The sequence below is a fragment of the Pseudopodoces humilis genome, chromosome 3 (assembly GCF_049639895.1).
Source record: "Pseudopodoces humilis isolate 2021_Gansu_Grassland_sample_001 chromosome 3, ASM4963989v1, whole genome shotgun sequence".
NCBI classification, from domain to species: Eukaryota; Metazoa; Chordata; class Aves; order Passeriformes; family Paridae; genus Pseudopodoces; species Pseudopodoces humilis.
The window spans coordinates 22,138,409-22,156,737 of record NC_142202.1 but is presented as its reverse complement, the minus strand read 5'-3'; the positions used below and the strand labels follow the sequence as shown (position 1 = coordinate 22,156,737).

At 38.1% G+C, this 18,329-nt stretch overlaps 1 protein-coding gene across 3 annotated transcripts in view; it reads right to left on the bottom strand.

Annotated features, from left to right (window-relative positions):
• KCNH1 (potassium voltage-gated channel subfamily H member 1) overlaps positions 1-18,329 on the bottom strand; it is a 173,886-nt gene that overhangs the window by 67,102 nt on the left and 88,455 nt on the right. For all 3 annotated transcript variants that reach the window (XM_005523359.2, XM_088052716.1, XM_088052715.1), the window contains one exon: positions 5,546-5,742. In XM_005523359.2, the coding sequence (XP_005523416.1) occupies positions 5,546-5,742 (197 nt within the window). The remainder of the gene's footprint in view (positions 1-5,545; positions 5,743-18,329) is intronic.

The following is an 18,329-nucleotide window of genomic DNA, read 5'->3' as shown; positions in this document are numbered from 1 at the left end:
GTTTAGAATTTGGAACTTTTGGAAAATAGATAATGGAGTTCCTTTGGCTTGAGCATAATCACATACGTCAACAATCACCGTAGGTGTATGAATGTTAAAGGCTTGCAGTTCCTCAAATCTTCTCTAAGGGTGGGTGATAGTGCTTTACCTGGAGGAGTCCAACAAACCACAGAGGAGGAGAAGGAAGAAATCCAAGGACGCTTTCTCCCAAGAGCATGAGGCTTCAACTCACTGACAGACATAGCACTAAAATCATCCACAAAAGATGTGCGAATTTATGACACACACTGCCTCAGAGCACTTTCAGTACAGAGTGTAAAGTCTATTTGACCAAAAATCTGTGGGCTAGCTAAACAGTTCTCTGTTAGTGACAGGGAGAAGTTAAGATGTCCACGGCCAGAGAAAAGATGCAAAAATGCAATATGGAATCTACCAATGATGAAACAGAATAAAGTATGTTTTGTTTAGATTGACAAAGAGAAAACATGAATATAAGAGCATTCAACTCCCTGAACAGCTTTTAAAACTGCAACATGGGAAAGAACATAATGCTTAGCTGTTTATTTACATCTGGACAGTTTTTTTTGGAAATTGACAACTTTGCCTCCTTGGGAATTTGGCACAATTCCCAAGCCACAGGCCCTTCCAGACATGTCAGTCATGTCCAATGTCCTCGGTTTTCACGGCTGTAAGATGCATGCCAGTCAAACATCAAAATCCTCTTCCCACAGGACAACTAGGATTGTTTTGGTGAGCACAAACACAGGAGAAAGAAGCAGGCTGTCAGCTTGACCATTATGAAATATATCACCAAATGGGATAATATTCTAAAATTAAAACCTTTCTCTTTTCAGGGTAAGAAAGCTTCGTTGAAACCTTCCAGCAATTCTGTGTACCAGAAAGAATTCTGGGATACCATTTTGAATCTCTATCATGAAAAAGAATTTTAAAACTTGTCATGTGGAAAGGCAGAATATAAGGCCATGGACTGCCCCCTCTGAAAACAAACTGCTGCCAATGCCCCCTGAGATTTAAAATCAGGGCTTGAGGCACTCCTAGCTGAAATGTATGATTTGAGAGAGGTTCTCTCTCTAGTTAGAATTTACACTACCAAAAGAAGAAAGACTGAGCTAATGTTGAAGAGGAAAGCACAGTTACATTTTAAATTTGCATTTTGAAAGAGATGCTGAGAGTCCTGTCCACTAGCACTGCTGGAATACCATAGAATAAACACACCACTACATGTGCAAAAGCAAATCATCTTACACTGCCAAGGAGAGAGTCTATTCTGTCACAATCACTGCTCCCTCAAGTATGGTCTGACTAGGAACTTTGTCTCTAACTCACTAAATCATGTTTGATTTGTAAAAATGCAGAACATTATTTGCCACTTCTTTCACTCCAACAAAATCCCAGTAACATACCTAGATCCTACTGCCTTCCTTCTCTTATATCAGGATACAAATTTCAGCTTCTGGGAAAGCCACTTGTGCTTTTTATCATGACACTCCAAAGTATTCAGAATTAGTCATTTAATCTCTATCCAGACTAAAATGGCTTACTAGAGAAATCTCAGCTTAATAAATTATGTATAAGAATTCTCCCTTTTATGTACTGTGAGCAGGCATTTGAGCTATAACATCATTTATGGCTGCAGCAGAATGAAATGAGCAAATACAGGGTGGTACAACCCAGTGGAAGTTAATATTGGTCACAAAGCTCATACACAAGGAAAGAAGCAACTGACAAAGCCAGAACATTTGCCAAAGGCCTTCCCCATTCTTAAAGACAGCAAACTTGCACCCCATCGCAAGCCAAAGACAATGACAGATAGCTATGAGGCAAGCTTTTCTCTTCTTATGCTTCTACCAACCTGGAGCTATGACATCAAATTTGGAAACCCAGAAGTGTTTAAATATTTGGTGGGAAAAACCCGACCTCCTCCATCCAGCCTGTGAATCCTGCTGCCCTCCCAGCCTGGATTATTTCTTTTGTCCAGCACACCCTTCATGAGGGTGAGTTTGTCACTTGGCTACCCCACACTATCCCCAGTGTCTACACTCTGGTTCCCCTCAAAGATTCCAAAAATTGAGAGAAACATCAAGTTAACCTGCTTTAATTTCAGAACATTGTTACAGCAAGTATTGCTCTGTAAAACATCGCTCAGCTTCCTTTCAGCTGCAAAGTCTTCAAGTCCAACAAATAGCACCTGCAGGCACAGATTGCAGTTTCAGTTTCTTAGGATGGTGGAAAGAGAGATGCAGCAGATGATTATCCCCCTGTTCCCACTTAGATAAAAATTTCAGTGACTGGAAGGAGAAGGAGTTAATTAAAGGTCTGCTTTCTCTTTTCCTTTAGGAAAAATAAAAAGTTTTCTACATCTGAGCTCCACTCTGAGGTAACTAGACAGCTAATAACTTCAGGAGGGATTTTAGTCACTTGAGGAAACTGCTCAGGGAGTCACCTGACAGCAAGCTGACACTTTTAGAAAAGAGGATATTTCACTGGCATTTTTTGAGAGAAAGTGAGTGAAAGGAAACTGCTTTCACAGACAGCACAGACAGGGACCACAATGACACGGCAGGCACAGAGCACTGGAAGCTTTTCCCTTGGCCACAAAGTCTTCAAGTATCACAGGCAGTAACATTTTATACCTGCAGGCCTGTTCTACAGAAGCCACGAAGGGGATACGGGGACCAGAACGTCCTGCCCTCCCAGCTCAGTTCAAACCACATTCAAGACAAGTAGGAAGAACAGCACAAGGAATGTTTCCTTTTACTTTGCCTAAGTCCAGCTCCAGGTTTAGCTAAGGTCAAGACCAATTGACCAGTTTGGGTACCTTCCAATGTACCTGCATGTCTGCTTATTTCTGTCACAGTCACCAGCACATGGATCCAGACCCAGCACTGGGAGAACATCTCTTCACTGGCACCTAAGGACCTGGGACAGAGAGCCCCAGCTCCATCAGGGAGCACTAGAGGAGACCCAGCATCCAAGGAATAATGTGAAAAAGGTAAAAAAATGGACCGATGCTTGAGCTCACTTGAGTGAAACTTGGCTACAAAGCACCTAGCACTGCACAGTGGGACTCAGTACCACAGCCAACTAAAGGCATATGTACCCTGAAGATGAGGACACCTCAGAGGAATAAACAACTCTAAAAAATGAGATCCTTCTGAAAAAAGATCTCCAAAACTGTTTTTTCATGTATTTGGAATCTGTATGAATATATCTCATACAGATAGACATATACTTGAATATATATATATATATCTATATCTACAGATATATATATATATCTGTATGAAGATATACAGTGTCTACATTTAAACTAGTTGAACATTTGTGGAGACAGAGATGGAACTGTTTCTTGAAATGAAAAGTGTAATTCTGGTATTTATACTCCACAGGATATGCAATACATCACAAATGTCACTAACAGAAGGTACCAGTTCATCTTAATTCTACAAAATTTCATTTGCAGAAATAGACCTGAGAAGTGTTAGAAGCAACAGGCTAGGGAGCTTTATCTATTAAATAAAAATTAATAGATATTTAAACCAGAATAAAGTCTAAAACGTTGCCTTTCAACGTGCATCTCCTCAAATCTCTGAAGTATTGTACTTTCCACACATTTCCAAGAGCATATATGATTCATATTATTTAACATTTGCATTCTGATTGCAATCAGCCTTCTTTTAATAAAAGAAATAGTGTTACACTCTGTTAACCTAGAACCATCAAACTCTCACTTCCATTATCAATCAATGCCACTTTTCTGCTGACTGCAACTCAATTAAAATCCAATTATTTGAATAACTGGATGGAAATTGCTATCATGAGATGTACATTTTTATTAGGAACATTTTGTGTAGGAAATTGACAGCACAGGAGATGAGACAGTACAGTTAAAAAATGTTTTGTAACCAGGTTTGGGAAAAGCAATGCACATAAATATGGAGGGACTGTGTCACTGTCACTTCTGGAGTAGGTATTTGATTCTAAAGTTGGGCCTTTTGGCTCAGAACAGGTCCAAAATGATGTGAATTCTGCTAGCATTACTATGAGTTTTGAAAAAGTTGGTCCTTCAAATTTTGCTATTTCTACAGAGGTTAATAAAAAAAAAAAAGGTAGTTATATATTCTGGGAGCATCTTAGCACATTACCCATGGAGTTAATTATAATATATGTCAGTCAGTGATACTGATTATTGAGGTGATAGCAATGTCAAATTTTTTCATTTATTTTATTTCTTACATTAACCAAGACCAAGTAAGGAGCTACTTATTAACAGGGCATCTCTCATAATATCCTTGCAGCTGTGTACCTTCATCTGAAAAAAATGTCTTAGGAGGAAATCCCCAAGTATAAATTTGCTTCTTAGTTTTTAATCACATCAATTTTCTACCAGAGTTCTGATTTATTTCACCAAAGTGTGGATCACACATTCTTCTTTCATCCAACACTACAAAGCTGAATTATTTTACACTGGTAATATATGCAGATAAAAAATATCATCACACTACTTTACTTTTAGTATGCCTATTCTATATATTGAAAATGTCTAAAAATATCTTCAAAATGTCTAGTTGTAAAGTTTAATTTTACAAAGTAGATTTAAAAGATTAAAATATTTCTTTTTTTCATGTCTAATTATCTAGGACGCACTTGGCACCTGGAAATTACTATGGAGAATCATTTTTAGGAACAAAGAAGTGTCCTATCAAACATATTTCTTTAGCTGATCTCAAATACCCTTATAAAGCAAGTACAGGTTCTCTAATGTATTTCTTTTCAATGTAATATTATTGTCTTCTACCTTGCATCATGAAATCATATCATCTGAATTATACCTACTACAGTTTTAATGAATTTCTGCAGAGGTTGTTCACTGAAGATTACACAGAGGATTTAAATTGGGCTATTAGATTATGATTATTTGCATTTGACAAAATACCTTGAAATGGCACATAGCAAGGAATGAAAAGAGCCAAAAAATCAAGGATAAAAAAATGGAAATATTATACATAAGCAAAGTAATTCCAAAATGTGATTTATAATAAAAGAAACAACTCTTGATAGAATGTCATGTTCATATTACTTTTCCATTGTGTTTACTGTACTTGACTTTTGTTCCATATATTAGATTTTATATCTTCCCTGTCATTTTCCTTGTGATTTCAGGCAAAACCCCTAAAATATTTTTAGCTGCTTCGCAAACTGTGAAGTTGCATCAAGTAGTGAATATTGTTTATCACAAGTGAATGACAGTTTTCATATATGCTGGAACCTGTCTACTTCCTGGAAACTTATAATACTTTCACATGCACACAGTCTAGCTCCCTCTGAAGCTAGCACTGGAATAAATACTCATAGCCTTTGACTCTACAGGCTAGCAGAGTCTCTTAGGCAATCTCTGAGAAGTTGTCTTCTAAAAGGGGTTCACAAAAAATTCCAGAATTCAAGCCATTCCTTTTTTTTCATGCAGACAGTCCTGAAAAGTGAGATAATGTACATGATGTATGTTAGAATCACAGCTACTTACCCTTTTTCTCAAGTTGTAGGTCAAAATGAGATTTCTGGAGAAAGAGTGTGAAAAAGCTGTGTAGAACTCCAGCACTTTCTGCAAGGCATCCCTTTTAATCACATGAAGATCACAGTAAGTCAAAGCCCTTACATTAGCACAGGACTGGGCGAGAGTTGACTCCTTCCAGAACACATCACCAAAAACGTCTCCTTTGCCTACAGAAAATCAACAGCATTTCTTTCAATAACAGCACTCTTTCCATCAAAAATATAAAAGAACAGACATCTCATTCATGCAGTCAAGTTTCTTCTATTTTTGCACTCAGAAAAAAAAAAAAAAACTGTCTGGGAAAAAAACCCAACTTTGAAATACTTGATTGATATTTTTTTTCCATTATCTTTTTCTTAATTACAACAGCTTAGCAAAACTTCATAAGAATAAATCAAACATAAAAACTGTTCTACATGACAAGTGTCCTTTAAATATCAATAAAGGTTTTTCCTTAAAACTCAAGAAAAGTGGTTTATTCTTGGTTATTGTTCTCTTCTAATCCCTTTCAAAGAAATTAATTAAGAGGAAATGCTTTTTCCCTTCCTCCTTTTAACTGTCACACAAAGGATCTTACATCTGTGTTGTTGATTTTTCTTAATCTGGCTAATATTTACCCAGTATTGTGTCAATAAAATCATCCTGTATCACACATCAGTGCAGTTACAGGCTGCAGCTAAACAGAGTCCAAACCAAGAAGAGTACAATTAGTTATCCAAACATAACAATGACAAAGCATGAAAGTTTAGCTGTTTCACACTGGAAGGAAGAAAACAGACATTTCTTCACACCCTTCCCATGTGCATGTCTCTATGAGCTCAGGGCAGCCAGTGAAATTCCCTGCTGTGGAATATTGCAAGGATGGCATTTCCACCAGTCTGGGCACTACAATGTAGGGCATGTACACCAAAATCTAGCTGAGGTGCAGCTCCCAGTCAGGATTTCACTGGTTACACCCCAGCTCAGGCTGGGCACAAAAAGGAGAAAGTTACAAGTTCATTTACAAGAGTAATGTAAATGGTCTTTTTTCCCTCGTTTTCCAATATATAACGCTAACAAGCAAGGAAACTTCACTTATTACCTTGATAATGTAAAGCTATACTGCTCTTGTTCTGAAATGTGCTTTCCTCCCAAACTTCTGCTGTGCTATATCATCACTGCCCATCTCTCTTTAGACCAATGACATGGAGATACATTCATATCTATCAAGTTGTGGTGGGAATGGTCCCTTGTCTTATAAGTAATACCTTGCCTATAGCAATTCTTAAATCCAAAGCATCAATACATATATTAGTTTACTGACTTCACCCAGAAGTCAGTAAATTCAATTCTTTTAGATTTCCTTCCCTAAATAAATTGTCACTTTTGAAAGCCTATATGGAGTCAAGAGGACCATCATGAGTAAAGAGCTCAAGAAAATGTCTAAATCAAACTCAGATTTCCCATCTCAGCCCTTCAGCTGTACTTCCACCCTTACCCAATCTCTTCCATTAGATGATAAGCATTTTCTCTTTGAAAAAAGCTATCAGGTTGATAGTAAACTACCCTGAATTGCAATAAGTTGTCATTAACTCTAATGTGTTGCCAGCCTTCCACGGAAGACCTACACCATCAACCTCACATGGATCACTTTAGATCCTGACCACTTTAGATTTCATTTTAATTTTAAATTTGTAAAGACTCTGAAACCACCTGCTCTGTTACCACATTTTTCACAAAATTAGGCAAAGACACCATAAAGATAATCTTTCTTCCACCTCTAGTCTCTTGCATAGGACAATGCCAACATCTGGAAATAGTACAAAAGCTTCATATCACCAAGCATGGAGGTAGCCCTGCAGCCCAGTATGATAAACAACTTTTCTTTTTAATAGCAATGACTGTTCACATTTTCAATTGTCTGTATGGTTTTTGTTACCAGATACTTTAGAAATGGCTAAAGAAAAAAAGCTTCCACGGACTTGAAACAGATAATCTACAAGGCTTTTAGACAAATACACCATATATTCAAAATTGAAATGAAACAATTTTTATGCACCATAAAAACTGATATGCTTCACTGGGTAAAAATGGATTGTTTGCCTTTGGAATAAATATGCTTTTATTCACAATCTTCCAGGCAATTAGCTAAACAACTGTTTTAATTAACGCTCTGGAATCTATCAAGCATTGAATTGTGCCATCACTGATGAGCAACAGTTAGAGCTGGTAGTCCAAGCACAAGGGAGAGGAATTCTAACTCATTTCTAAGTGTATTGCTTAACATCTCTGAACAAGTTTCCCTATCTAAAAATGACAACCATTCTGTTACTGCCCCACAGTAACGTGATGAATAATCAGTACAATCCAAGCACAAGCAGCACGGTGCTGCTGTGCCTGCCTCAGAAGTGAGGTACAACAGAAGTTACTTATCTCTTACTCTTTTTGAAATTCAATTCTGCTTTTCCCAAAACAGAAAGACATAGCTTTGTCCTTCACTTGTGGCAGCAACCACAGTTTACCCTTCACTATCTGTAACTCTTCCCTGCTGCAGTGTCCTTCCACCTCCCATTAGTGGCAAGAACAGCACAGGAAGGAGCTGGGTCTGCTGGGGGCCCGCTGAGCCAAACTAGAGAAAAGCAACACATGAGCAACAAATTGAGTCAGATCACAGAAGTCTCTGTTTTTAAGAAGCCAACTAAAAAAACCCAAAGAACTTGTACTCTTTTCTTCCATTAAAAAACTTCCCTGAAGTTAACAGCCGGTGATCTAGCTGCAAAGTAATCCTACACTGTATTTCAGTCTCCAAAGCAAGGCACACACAAGAGCCTCGTTGCTGTATTTCTGTCAAGTCCATTTTCAACATGATGGGTACCAAAAGTATTAAATTTGATTGTCAGATTCTAAAAAAAAACAAACCCATGTTTGATATTTATAGGAAAATGGGGGGGAGGGGAAGGAGCAGTAGAAATCTATATAGCAAGAAGGAATTAAAATTCCACCCAGGATTAACTGCATTGCATTAGAACAATTGGCCTCTTATGCACAATAAGGAATTGCATACCATCTCCCTTTGTCTATATGTTCTCCACAAAGTAAGATCAATCACTGTGGAAAAAGGAACAAAAAAAAAAAGGGGGGGGGGTGGGAAGAAGACTAAGTGGGTGTTTTATCAAAACCATCTGTAGTTGGAAAGCAAGAAGGGTATGGTGATACTTCTGAGTTAGAAGGTGGTTGGCAAAGTCCAAGGGCTGCATTAGGGAACTTAAGCCAAAAGCCTCTTTCTTATTATAACTCCAGGCTTTATCTATTTCACCTTACCTCTGAAGAAAGATTAAAAAGCTAGAGAAATGCAGATGGCCCGTTTGTTTGTCAGTACTTTGCATTTCTCATTCCCAGCTTGCTGAATTCCAGATGTTTGCCAGGAACATTATCTGTCAATCACACTTAAAGTGGATGATCTAAGCTTTTACCATCAATCATTTATATTCCCTGCTGGATTTGTGGGCCGAAGACCTTTTCCACCATCAGCTCAGCATGCATAGGAAAGCCAAAGAGTTTCCTGCCTTTTATATTTCCTTATTTGTTTTAATTATAATAACAAGTCCCCAAACCCTGATATATTTTAACTGTGAAGTAATATTTTATAAAACCGTCTGTTTCTGTATTTCTTTCCCAATTTCATCTCCACATCAAATTTGCTGTTCATCTTATAAGTGAAAAGATGATTTCTCTGTTACCATTGCCAATTCAGCCTGAGTCAGGCATAAGGTCAAGCCTCATCCACTCTGTCTCCCTAAAGCCACACCAGTGATGAAGATTTGATTATTGCAGCTTAGTCAGGTGTTCTGCTGATTCTGGGGAAAGAACCACACTCTCACATTACAAGTGACTGCCTTGATACCACAACAACCCTTGGCCTTTTCACTCTTACAAGAGGAAAGATCGAAGAGTTCTTCTCTCAGACAGAAGATATTCCACTCTACTCCAAAAGAATATGACTCATGTGGAATATGTGTTTGGCTGATAACCTACTCATCCACTGTTGGGTTCTGGGTGTCTGGAAGTCCTGGTGCAGTTTTGGTGTAATAGCTGGGGGAGAAGATGCTATAGATTCCTGTGTTGCAGGTCTTCAAAATCAGTATGGATTTTGAAGGCATTCACATGAATCCATGGATTCTCAAGTATATCAGACAAAATATTCACGTTTGAATCATTCTCAAAGCAATAGTAATGGTTGTTACAGCAGCCAATAGCAGAATCTAGGTTACGTCCCCTCCCAATTTGCCTTCATCTACATGTCTGAACACTGAACACAGTGTCAGCAGATCCAAAGATCAGACAGAATGACCAAACATTGCTCATATTTGAGCACTGAATGACCAAACATTGCTCACCTCAGTGGAAATGCAGCACTAAGCATATCTTGGCAATCAGGAGTTTAGTAAATACAGTTATCTGTGGTGCTGATCCACAGTGGCTGCCACACGGACTTTCCCAGCACAGCTCCCTGGAGCCCCCACATTGGCCTGCACCCTCAGGATCGGCTCTCTACCTCCAAGCAGTGGGAGACACCAACTGCTATAAAAGCAAACACACAGATTTCCCAGGGTTAAACTCCCTCTGTAATCAAATGATTATTTGGCTTCAACTGAAAATGTTTCCCTTCTCCTCTCTTCCCTCATTTCCTCCAAATCTAAGTAAGGCATGAAATTTAAACTTTCCCACTTTACAGAGAGGAGAAAGATGCAAGGAAAGTTAAGACACTAGAAAAAAAATATTTTTTCCTCTTGGTGCATTAATGCAACAACAACTGTCAGCCAGAAAAAAACAGAGCTACCATTTGGCACTGAGGTGGAGTATTCAGTATCTGTCCTACAGATAAACTGCACAACTTGACAGCCATTGAATAGCCTTAATTTGGTTCTCCAACACAGTACAGCTGGAAGGAGATGATGCATGGAAGTGGTTTGCTGCTTTGGATTTTCTCAAAATTTCTCAAGTGCAAACAGACACATAATGAAAAGTGAACGACCAACTGCACTGCAGGGAATACACTATTTTTCGTTAACCAGAGGCTTTAACTACTTTTTTCCTCTAATTAGACCTCCACAAAGCCTGAGTATCTTTGCCACAGAAAGTAAGTGTTAAAGAGATAACAAACTGAAGTTGCTCTTTCAGTGATTTGCCTGGTGCACAAATAGAAACGCAGTGTACCTGTTCATGTTGTAAACCACAGCCTGGCAACGTTTTGCAGACAGTTTACTACACAACTGCATCAATTTTCTCTGTTGAAACACATTACTGTACAGACAAAATAAAAACATTTGTTTTAGAGATGAGTAGCAACAACATGATTTAGTTACAGCTAAATTTTCTATTATTGTTGCTATAATTAAGGTGTTTATTTGTCTCTCAGAATACAGCATGGATTATATTTCACGAGTTGACGTACTGTGATGAAGAGTTTTAAACATCAGCTGGGCTCTACCAGGTTTATTCACAAAAAAAGCCAGGAGGCTTTACAGAATCTGCATCATTTATCTTTATTTGCATTTTAATGGTTACAATAAAAATGTTATAAATATGTGGCCAGTTTGTACAAACTCAGAGGATATGGAGTAGCTTAGGTAACTGGAGTAATGAATATATTTGAATGTATTTGCACTGGTTAAGTAACAGGAAAAACAAAGCTCAATCTGTGTTTTCATTGCATGGGCAGTGCTAGCTCTCTGATAAAAATACAAAAAAAACCTATATAAGAGGCTCAAATTGCATTATCCTCCGAGTTACTTTCCTGATTGCTTAGGGACAGGCTTCATATTCTAAATATTGCTTGAAACATACATTAAAGCTCCAAAATGTTATTATTTTATTTCAGACAGAAAGGATTCACAAGAGTTTAAACACTAAGTTTTGTGTTCTGAAACACAGAAAGTAAATATTTTGAAAACCTCACAAAATTTGCATCTATATTGTATTTCATTGAAGTCAGTATTTCTAGTAACTCCTTCAGTATGAATTTAACCATGTTACAGAAAGATTCCTGAAAAAAAGTATTAATTTGAAATTTGGAGAAAACAAAGAAAGACTAGTGTTTCATGAAAAGTTTTTTAATTATTTTTCAACCTGTTTCTTCAGTGAAAAAATAATTATTCTTCCTCCTCCAAAATTCTGAAACAGAAAAAAACCCGTGCACAAAAAAATAATATAAGAAAATTAGTTCAGTGGTTCATCTGCCAGAAATCAGGGTCTTTATAGAAAGCTGACTTCCTTTGCTAAGTTATAATTTCTACCTCTTCACACCTCTTGTTGCAGTATGCACACAAATACGATGTGCAAGCCTTCCCAACACAGATATCCTGGGATATCAAGGGACATGCTGGAACAGAGCGCCTCATGCCCCCACCAGATCTCATTTTCAGCTGCCAGGGTCCTGCCACACACTGCCAACTTCCAAGGGGGACTTCTTCCACATGCAATGCTGTTGGACTATTTAAGAGCACATTATGCAAAGGTGTATAAATTCACAGCAGTAAAACATGAAATGTACCCAAAAGTTCCCTACTGAGGCCTCTGTTCTCAGGGAATACTCCTCCTCCTCAGTTACTCCAGCAAGTCATCAAATGTGTTAAAAATCTGTTTTTCCAATACCCTGCGAAGTCTTAAACCACCTACAAACATCAGTGGACAGGAGCTTTGGCAATTCATGTTTTTAATGTCTGTCAGAAATTAGACACAGAACAAACAAAAAGTCTCAAAAATGGCACATCCTGATATCAACCCACCCCCGATGTCTGGAGGACAGGAATAAGGAATACTCTCTGTCTGAAACCACCACGTGGGATAAATCCATACTTCTCAGTAAGAGTTTTAGTGCTGTTCATGCATCCACCATGAAATTAAAATCTTATATTAATGTAGACCTCTTTATGCCGTGGCCTTTAAAAAAGTTTAGCTGGATTTGCATCTGTAATGCTTTTGCTAAGTGTGCCTGGACACTTATTGAGCAAATCAGACTGAAAATTGTTCCTTCAGTTGATGTTTATTGAATCGCTTCACAGAAATATGCAACTTGTCCAACCTGCCTATATAAATCAATCTAAACAACTCCCCCCTTTTAACTATAAATAGAAAAAGCACAATGGAACAATTGAGGAACAATTGAGGATTTCAATCATTCCTTTGTCAAAGCACCACTGGTCATGTTTCAGTCTTATTCAATAGCACAAACAATGCTGTGATGTTAGATACTGTCAGGAAACTCTTAATGTCATCCATAATCCTGCAACCATTTCTTAGGCCTGAGAGCTCAGGAGCTTGGCATTTTTAACACAGAAAGGTGCACCTAAATTTAAAATTCAGGTGAAAAATGAAGCAGTGAAGAAAGGGACTTCTTCAAAGGTTTGGAATGAAATAAAAGAAATAAGGCTCTAAAATAACAGCACTAATTTTTGAAAATGGGGTGGTACACAGAGCAGTTTGCTCAGGGAAATCTAAGTTAGTTCAGGTACTAGGGACAGTCTAAGGATAGCAGCCTGGACTCAATTAACCTATCTGCCATCTTCAAGTCTGCTGAGAAGTAGTTTTCACGTGCCTGTGTGGAAGTTGTAACGTTTTCCATGGAGAGGGTCTAACACAGGCAGTATTTCTGCACTGCTATTGTCCCTCCTCTAAAATAGACCCTCCCTGTGGCACAGTTGCCCTTGCAGTTGGAACTGTCCTATCTGGATGTAAATCTGTCCCACCAAAATCTGAATCAATCCTCTGGTGTCTACATCTGGATGAATTGCTTAGGGCTAAATGAGTAAGCTAAAGCCATTGTAAAGAAAACAAACAATTATTCTTATAACATTTCTTTAAGACTGCAATTAGATCAAATTAAATCAGCAGGAATTTCTCCACACAAAGCAAATGGAGCATTTAATATCCTGCTGAAACAAAACATGGCACACCAAGGTCCCCTACAACATCATGCTAAAACCACAGTCTCCAATCTTGCCAACTTTGTAGCTTTGTAAATAACTATAAAAAAAATCTGTATTTCAGGGTCATGCAAATTTCACTTCCTCAGCTCCCATGTGATCTTTAATGCAAGTCTATGTGCATCCTTTGCACACTCCCAGCCCCTCTCCCAAAAAATCCTGTTCTTGACATTGTGTTACTGTACACTTGCATACCTACATGGTATCTCCATTCTCTTATTGTCTTTCAGCTTTGATAGCCCCAAAAGGAATAGCAACAACAAACTGACCTGTTGGAGAGCAACTGTATTCCTTACCCACAATAAATTCCTGCCTTGACTTCCCTTCCTGTCTCATTCACTTTACCTGCCCTTTGTGGAGTCAGGAGTTGGACTTAACAATTCTCACAGGTCCCTTCCAACTCAGGATATTCTGTGATGCTAAACCAACAGTCAAGAAAAAGTTCTTCTGAAATTTTTTAGCTCAAATAAAGATAGCAAGAACATAAATGCAGAATGTAAAACTTGGGATAAACTGTTTGGTAGGAGGGTGTTGGTTTTTTCTTTGTAACTAAATCTTCTGGTTAATGCTATTTTTCTCATCCAGTGCTCAGTTCTGAAGACCAGGGCTTTTTTTTTTTTCCAGGGCTTTGGTTTTCAGTTGTTAAATAAAAGCTTAAAGCTCCATGTCTCTAATCAAGTCCACAAAACTAACCTCCCATCTTACCTTACACACACACACATATGGCCCCCTTGCAGGAAGTATCAAGACCATTTCTGCAACTTTGAACATCTCATAAAGGTAAAGATCTGCTGCTTAGTCTGGCCCTCTAGGAGCCATTAACTGACAAATTTTGCAGCAGTCTGAAAATTAAATTACAAGACACTGCTTCCCCTCTGAATTCTAGGAAAAAAAAAAGTTTGTCACTCTAGTTTTCAAGGGTCTTCTCCTTCCTCTCTCTAGTTTTTCACTGGAATGTTTTCATAAATGTCAAAAATTACCCCAATTTCAGGCAGAAAGACTTTGAACCAACTTGGGTACTAACAAGGTCTCCTAACTAGCCCTTCCATGCATTTCCAGAAAATACCTACAAAAACTTATTTTTGCTGCTGTGACATTATTTTCTGTAATTTTCATTAAATTATCAAATCACACAAACAATTGGAGACATAGCACAGAAATTAGCATTTCTTCAAGCAATGGTGAGGGGAGATTTAAAAGGTTCAGACTAAACGGCTGGAGGGCAGTGAAGTGCCTTTTTCCCCTGCATATTCCAAAGAAAGCTACAGTCAGACCTTGCAGTCTGTGCCCGGAAGACAGTTAATTCAGGAGGAGTATTTTAAAAAAGTTATTAGATAAATTAAAATGTAGCCAATCTCCGGAGCACGAGCAGGTTTTAACTTTTCAAAGACCTCCAGTAAAGTCAGGTTTTCAGATGGTCAGTCTCTCAGCCTGAAAGAGCTGCTCCAAAACAGAGAAAACTAGAGCTGCCAAACGAAGTGCACATAAACATTTGATTGTTTTTAACAGAGGAAACAAGCCCTCACATTTTTTCTAACCACACTGGGATAAATGGCTAAGCCTTTAAGTAAGAGTTCAAAGAGATACTGTGAGTCTCAGGTGGATATAGCAGCATCAGGCCAAGTGGGAGGGCTTAGAAACGTTAAAAGCAAAGCCAAGTTGAAAACATTCTCTTAATGGAAGTCCTGCATGACCTGTGCTTCGCTCAGTTCTCTTCAGGGCAAGGACTGTGTGATTTGTCTCAGTCTTCCTCAAAGTGCTGAGTGTACGTCAGCACTTCATCCTACGCAGTAACAGCAATGTCAGTGGAAGAACAGCAAACTACCAAAAACAGAATTGTGTCTCATCCAGGCAGCTTCCCACCAGCCAAACTTCCCTTCTACATAATCCCACTCTCATACTTACACATTAACATAGAAAACATAGTAATAGAGTGGCTTTTCTTGCTAAGTCTTCCTTTTCTGACTCATTTGTATTGGAATGAATCACAAACAAATCAATTGCCTGGCTGAGAGGTCATTTTCTGTGTTTTTGTTTCTGTTTCTTTGACACACCAAATCCAAAGATTGAATCACATGAACATCAGTAATTTCTGTATTTTAGCACAGATTTTGCATAGAATTCAAAATATGTATCTTTCATCCCAACAAATCAAACTTCATATAAATTTCTGCAAAATGCAGCAATTTCTTTAAATTTTTATTAAAACATACAAAGGTTTGGGGTTTTTTTATTTACATTGCATATTTTTTGTGTTTGTGTCTTAATTTATATTAATGGGAAAGGGAATCTTAGGGGATACACAAAAAATGTACCTTTTTTCACTGCTGGCCTATGTGCAATTTCTTCCAACTCAGTACTCTCATTAATCCAAGTCAATCAAAGTCAGTGCTTTGCTCTAAGACCATAAGCCTGAACTGTGACTATACCTGTCTCTGGGGTATTACATGGAACTGATTTGGAAGGATATTATGCAAGTGTACACAATGAACTCTTATACACCAGTCTGCAAGGTTAAATGATTTCAGAACTTGAAAATGTTTCCTATGAATTGGATCCTTTAAGGACTAAGTGCATTTTGCCTTTGGTTTATGTAGCGCTGCACAGCAGTCCCACAGACTGATTCAGAGTTGCAATTCATTTCTCCATTGTAAGGAAGATACAGGCTACATTGCAAGCTGCAAAGGCTGCTTTGTTACGTGACAGCCAGAGCTGAACAAATAATTCACCTTGCATAATTTGTGCACTTATTTTTTCGTTTTCATTTTCAGAAAGCCTGAAAGAAGATTACAGTCTCTGTAACGTACCTGTCAGCTAAAATTACCCTGTGGAATTCCTCACATGATTTGCTGTTACATGCCTGATGTTCATAGCTATGCTTGGTTGGGAATGGTAAACAAAATTTATGGCATAGGTTGTCCTGGCTGAGTAATCAGCAAAAATCATGTGTCTTGTACAATGCATTTTTTCCCCCCCTTGTAGTACCTTGTTTTTTCTGGTATAGGTTCATCAAGAACTTGGCAAGTTTAGCTAACTATGAAATTTAAAAACAAAAACAACCAAAAAACCCCATCCCAAAGCACTATTTTCTACAGAAAAGAAAACTGAGAGTACTAAGTTGTTAGAGAGGAAAACCTGACCCATCTCCTGGCACATCCTTCAGTTGTGTGGTGATTAAATTGCACAATGCTGAAGGAAAAAGAAGTTCAACTGATTTAGAATAGTGAAAAACTCAGTTGAATACATAATTTCTTTTCAGGATAGAGAAACCTTCAGCAGAAGTCTTTACAGCCTGGGGGATGAAGGTACACACATTTGTGGAAGGAAAGGGATTCCTTAGTACAGAAACTGAAATACAAACATTGATGCACATCCAAAATGAAATCTCACAGAATCCCAAACAGATGCCACTTAATTTTACTTTCCTCTCCTCTTACAATATTCACAAAGAGAATGTGAATAAAACTCACCAACTTTAGTGAGAGACAGGGAACTGACTCCAAATTAAAAAAGGAAGAAGAAAGAAAAAGAAGAAAATGAAAAGCTGTGGAGGGAGGAGGATCAATAGTTACATCCCAGGAGAAGAGCAGCAACAAAATTCATCCAGATACCCAGGGAACAGCCTCATTTATCTGTAGCTATCACTCTGCAGCAGCAGAGATTAGGAGTTAGGTTTCCTTAACACTGATTCCTTGAGCAATCTTGGCTGAGGGTTTTCAAAAGCGAGTGTTATGATAAAATGCAGGAGTTACAAGTAAAGATGAGGAGAAAATTGGTATCTTTAAAGAACATTTTAAAGAAATTTGACCTCAGTGATTTTTATCTATACTCAAGTAGAGCAGCAAGATGTTTTGAAGTTTTCTTCTCATGATGAACCCAGGTGATGCCATAAAGACACACAAACTGAGGGGTCTTAGTTTGTGTTCTGCATTTGTCATGTTAATTGATGAGGGTTCAATATGGCAAAAGGTAGCAAGTTCTTGATGTGCAGCACAGACAAGCAGAAGTTACAAATACCATATAGCACTGAGCAGCATGGGTGATTCCAAAGCAAAAGGGAATCAGTCATCCTCCAGCTTCTCACCTTTCCAGCTTCTTGCTTGGCACGACGTATTATCAACTTGATTCCCCACAACTCTAAATTTACCCTATGCTATACATGCAATCCTGTTCAAAAGTAGAGAAAAATGACCTCAGGATATTTATTAACCCACTCATTTTTCAGCAGACATTCATCTTAGGAGAGTTGAGTATATGTGTTCAGAAAAAAGTAGGATTACCAAGATGATTTATTCTCTTTTTCCAGGCTGCTATGAGTGACAGTTACAGGATTAAGCCACCATGAGAATTTACCTTATCACAAAAGGGCTTGACAGAATCAAATGATAAGTATCACCTCCTCAATGCTCCAGCCACCCCATGATTCATCTACATCTATTGGATTATCCCACTCCTTTCTGTTAGCTCTGCCTCAGAATGCTGTTCACGCCCCTATCAGTTTCTTTTCAATGCCTCCAACCCAAAGCTGCCATTCCAAGTTAACACAAATCGGCTCTAAATGTTTTAAATTATTTTGACATTATAGATAAATATTATTTCAACCTGACATCTTAAATAAATCGAACTGGAAAAAATCCAGCGAAAGCAGATTATTATGGGGGGGGGGGGGGGGGGGTGAGTGAGTGAGGCAGGGAAGCCAGGCACTTCAAAAATAAGTTTTCTGAAGTTCTAAATGGAATTTCTAATTAAAAGGGATGTGTCAAGAGAGGGAAAATCCCAAGAATGACCAG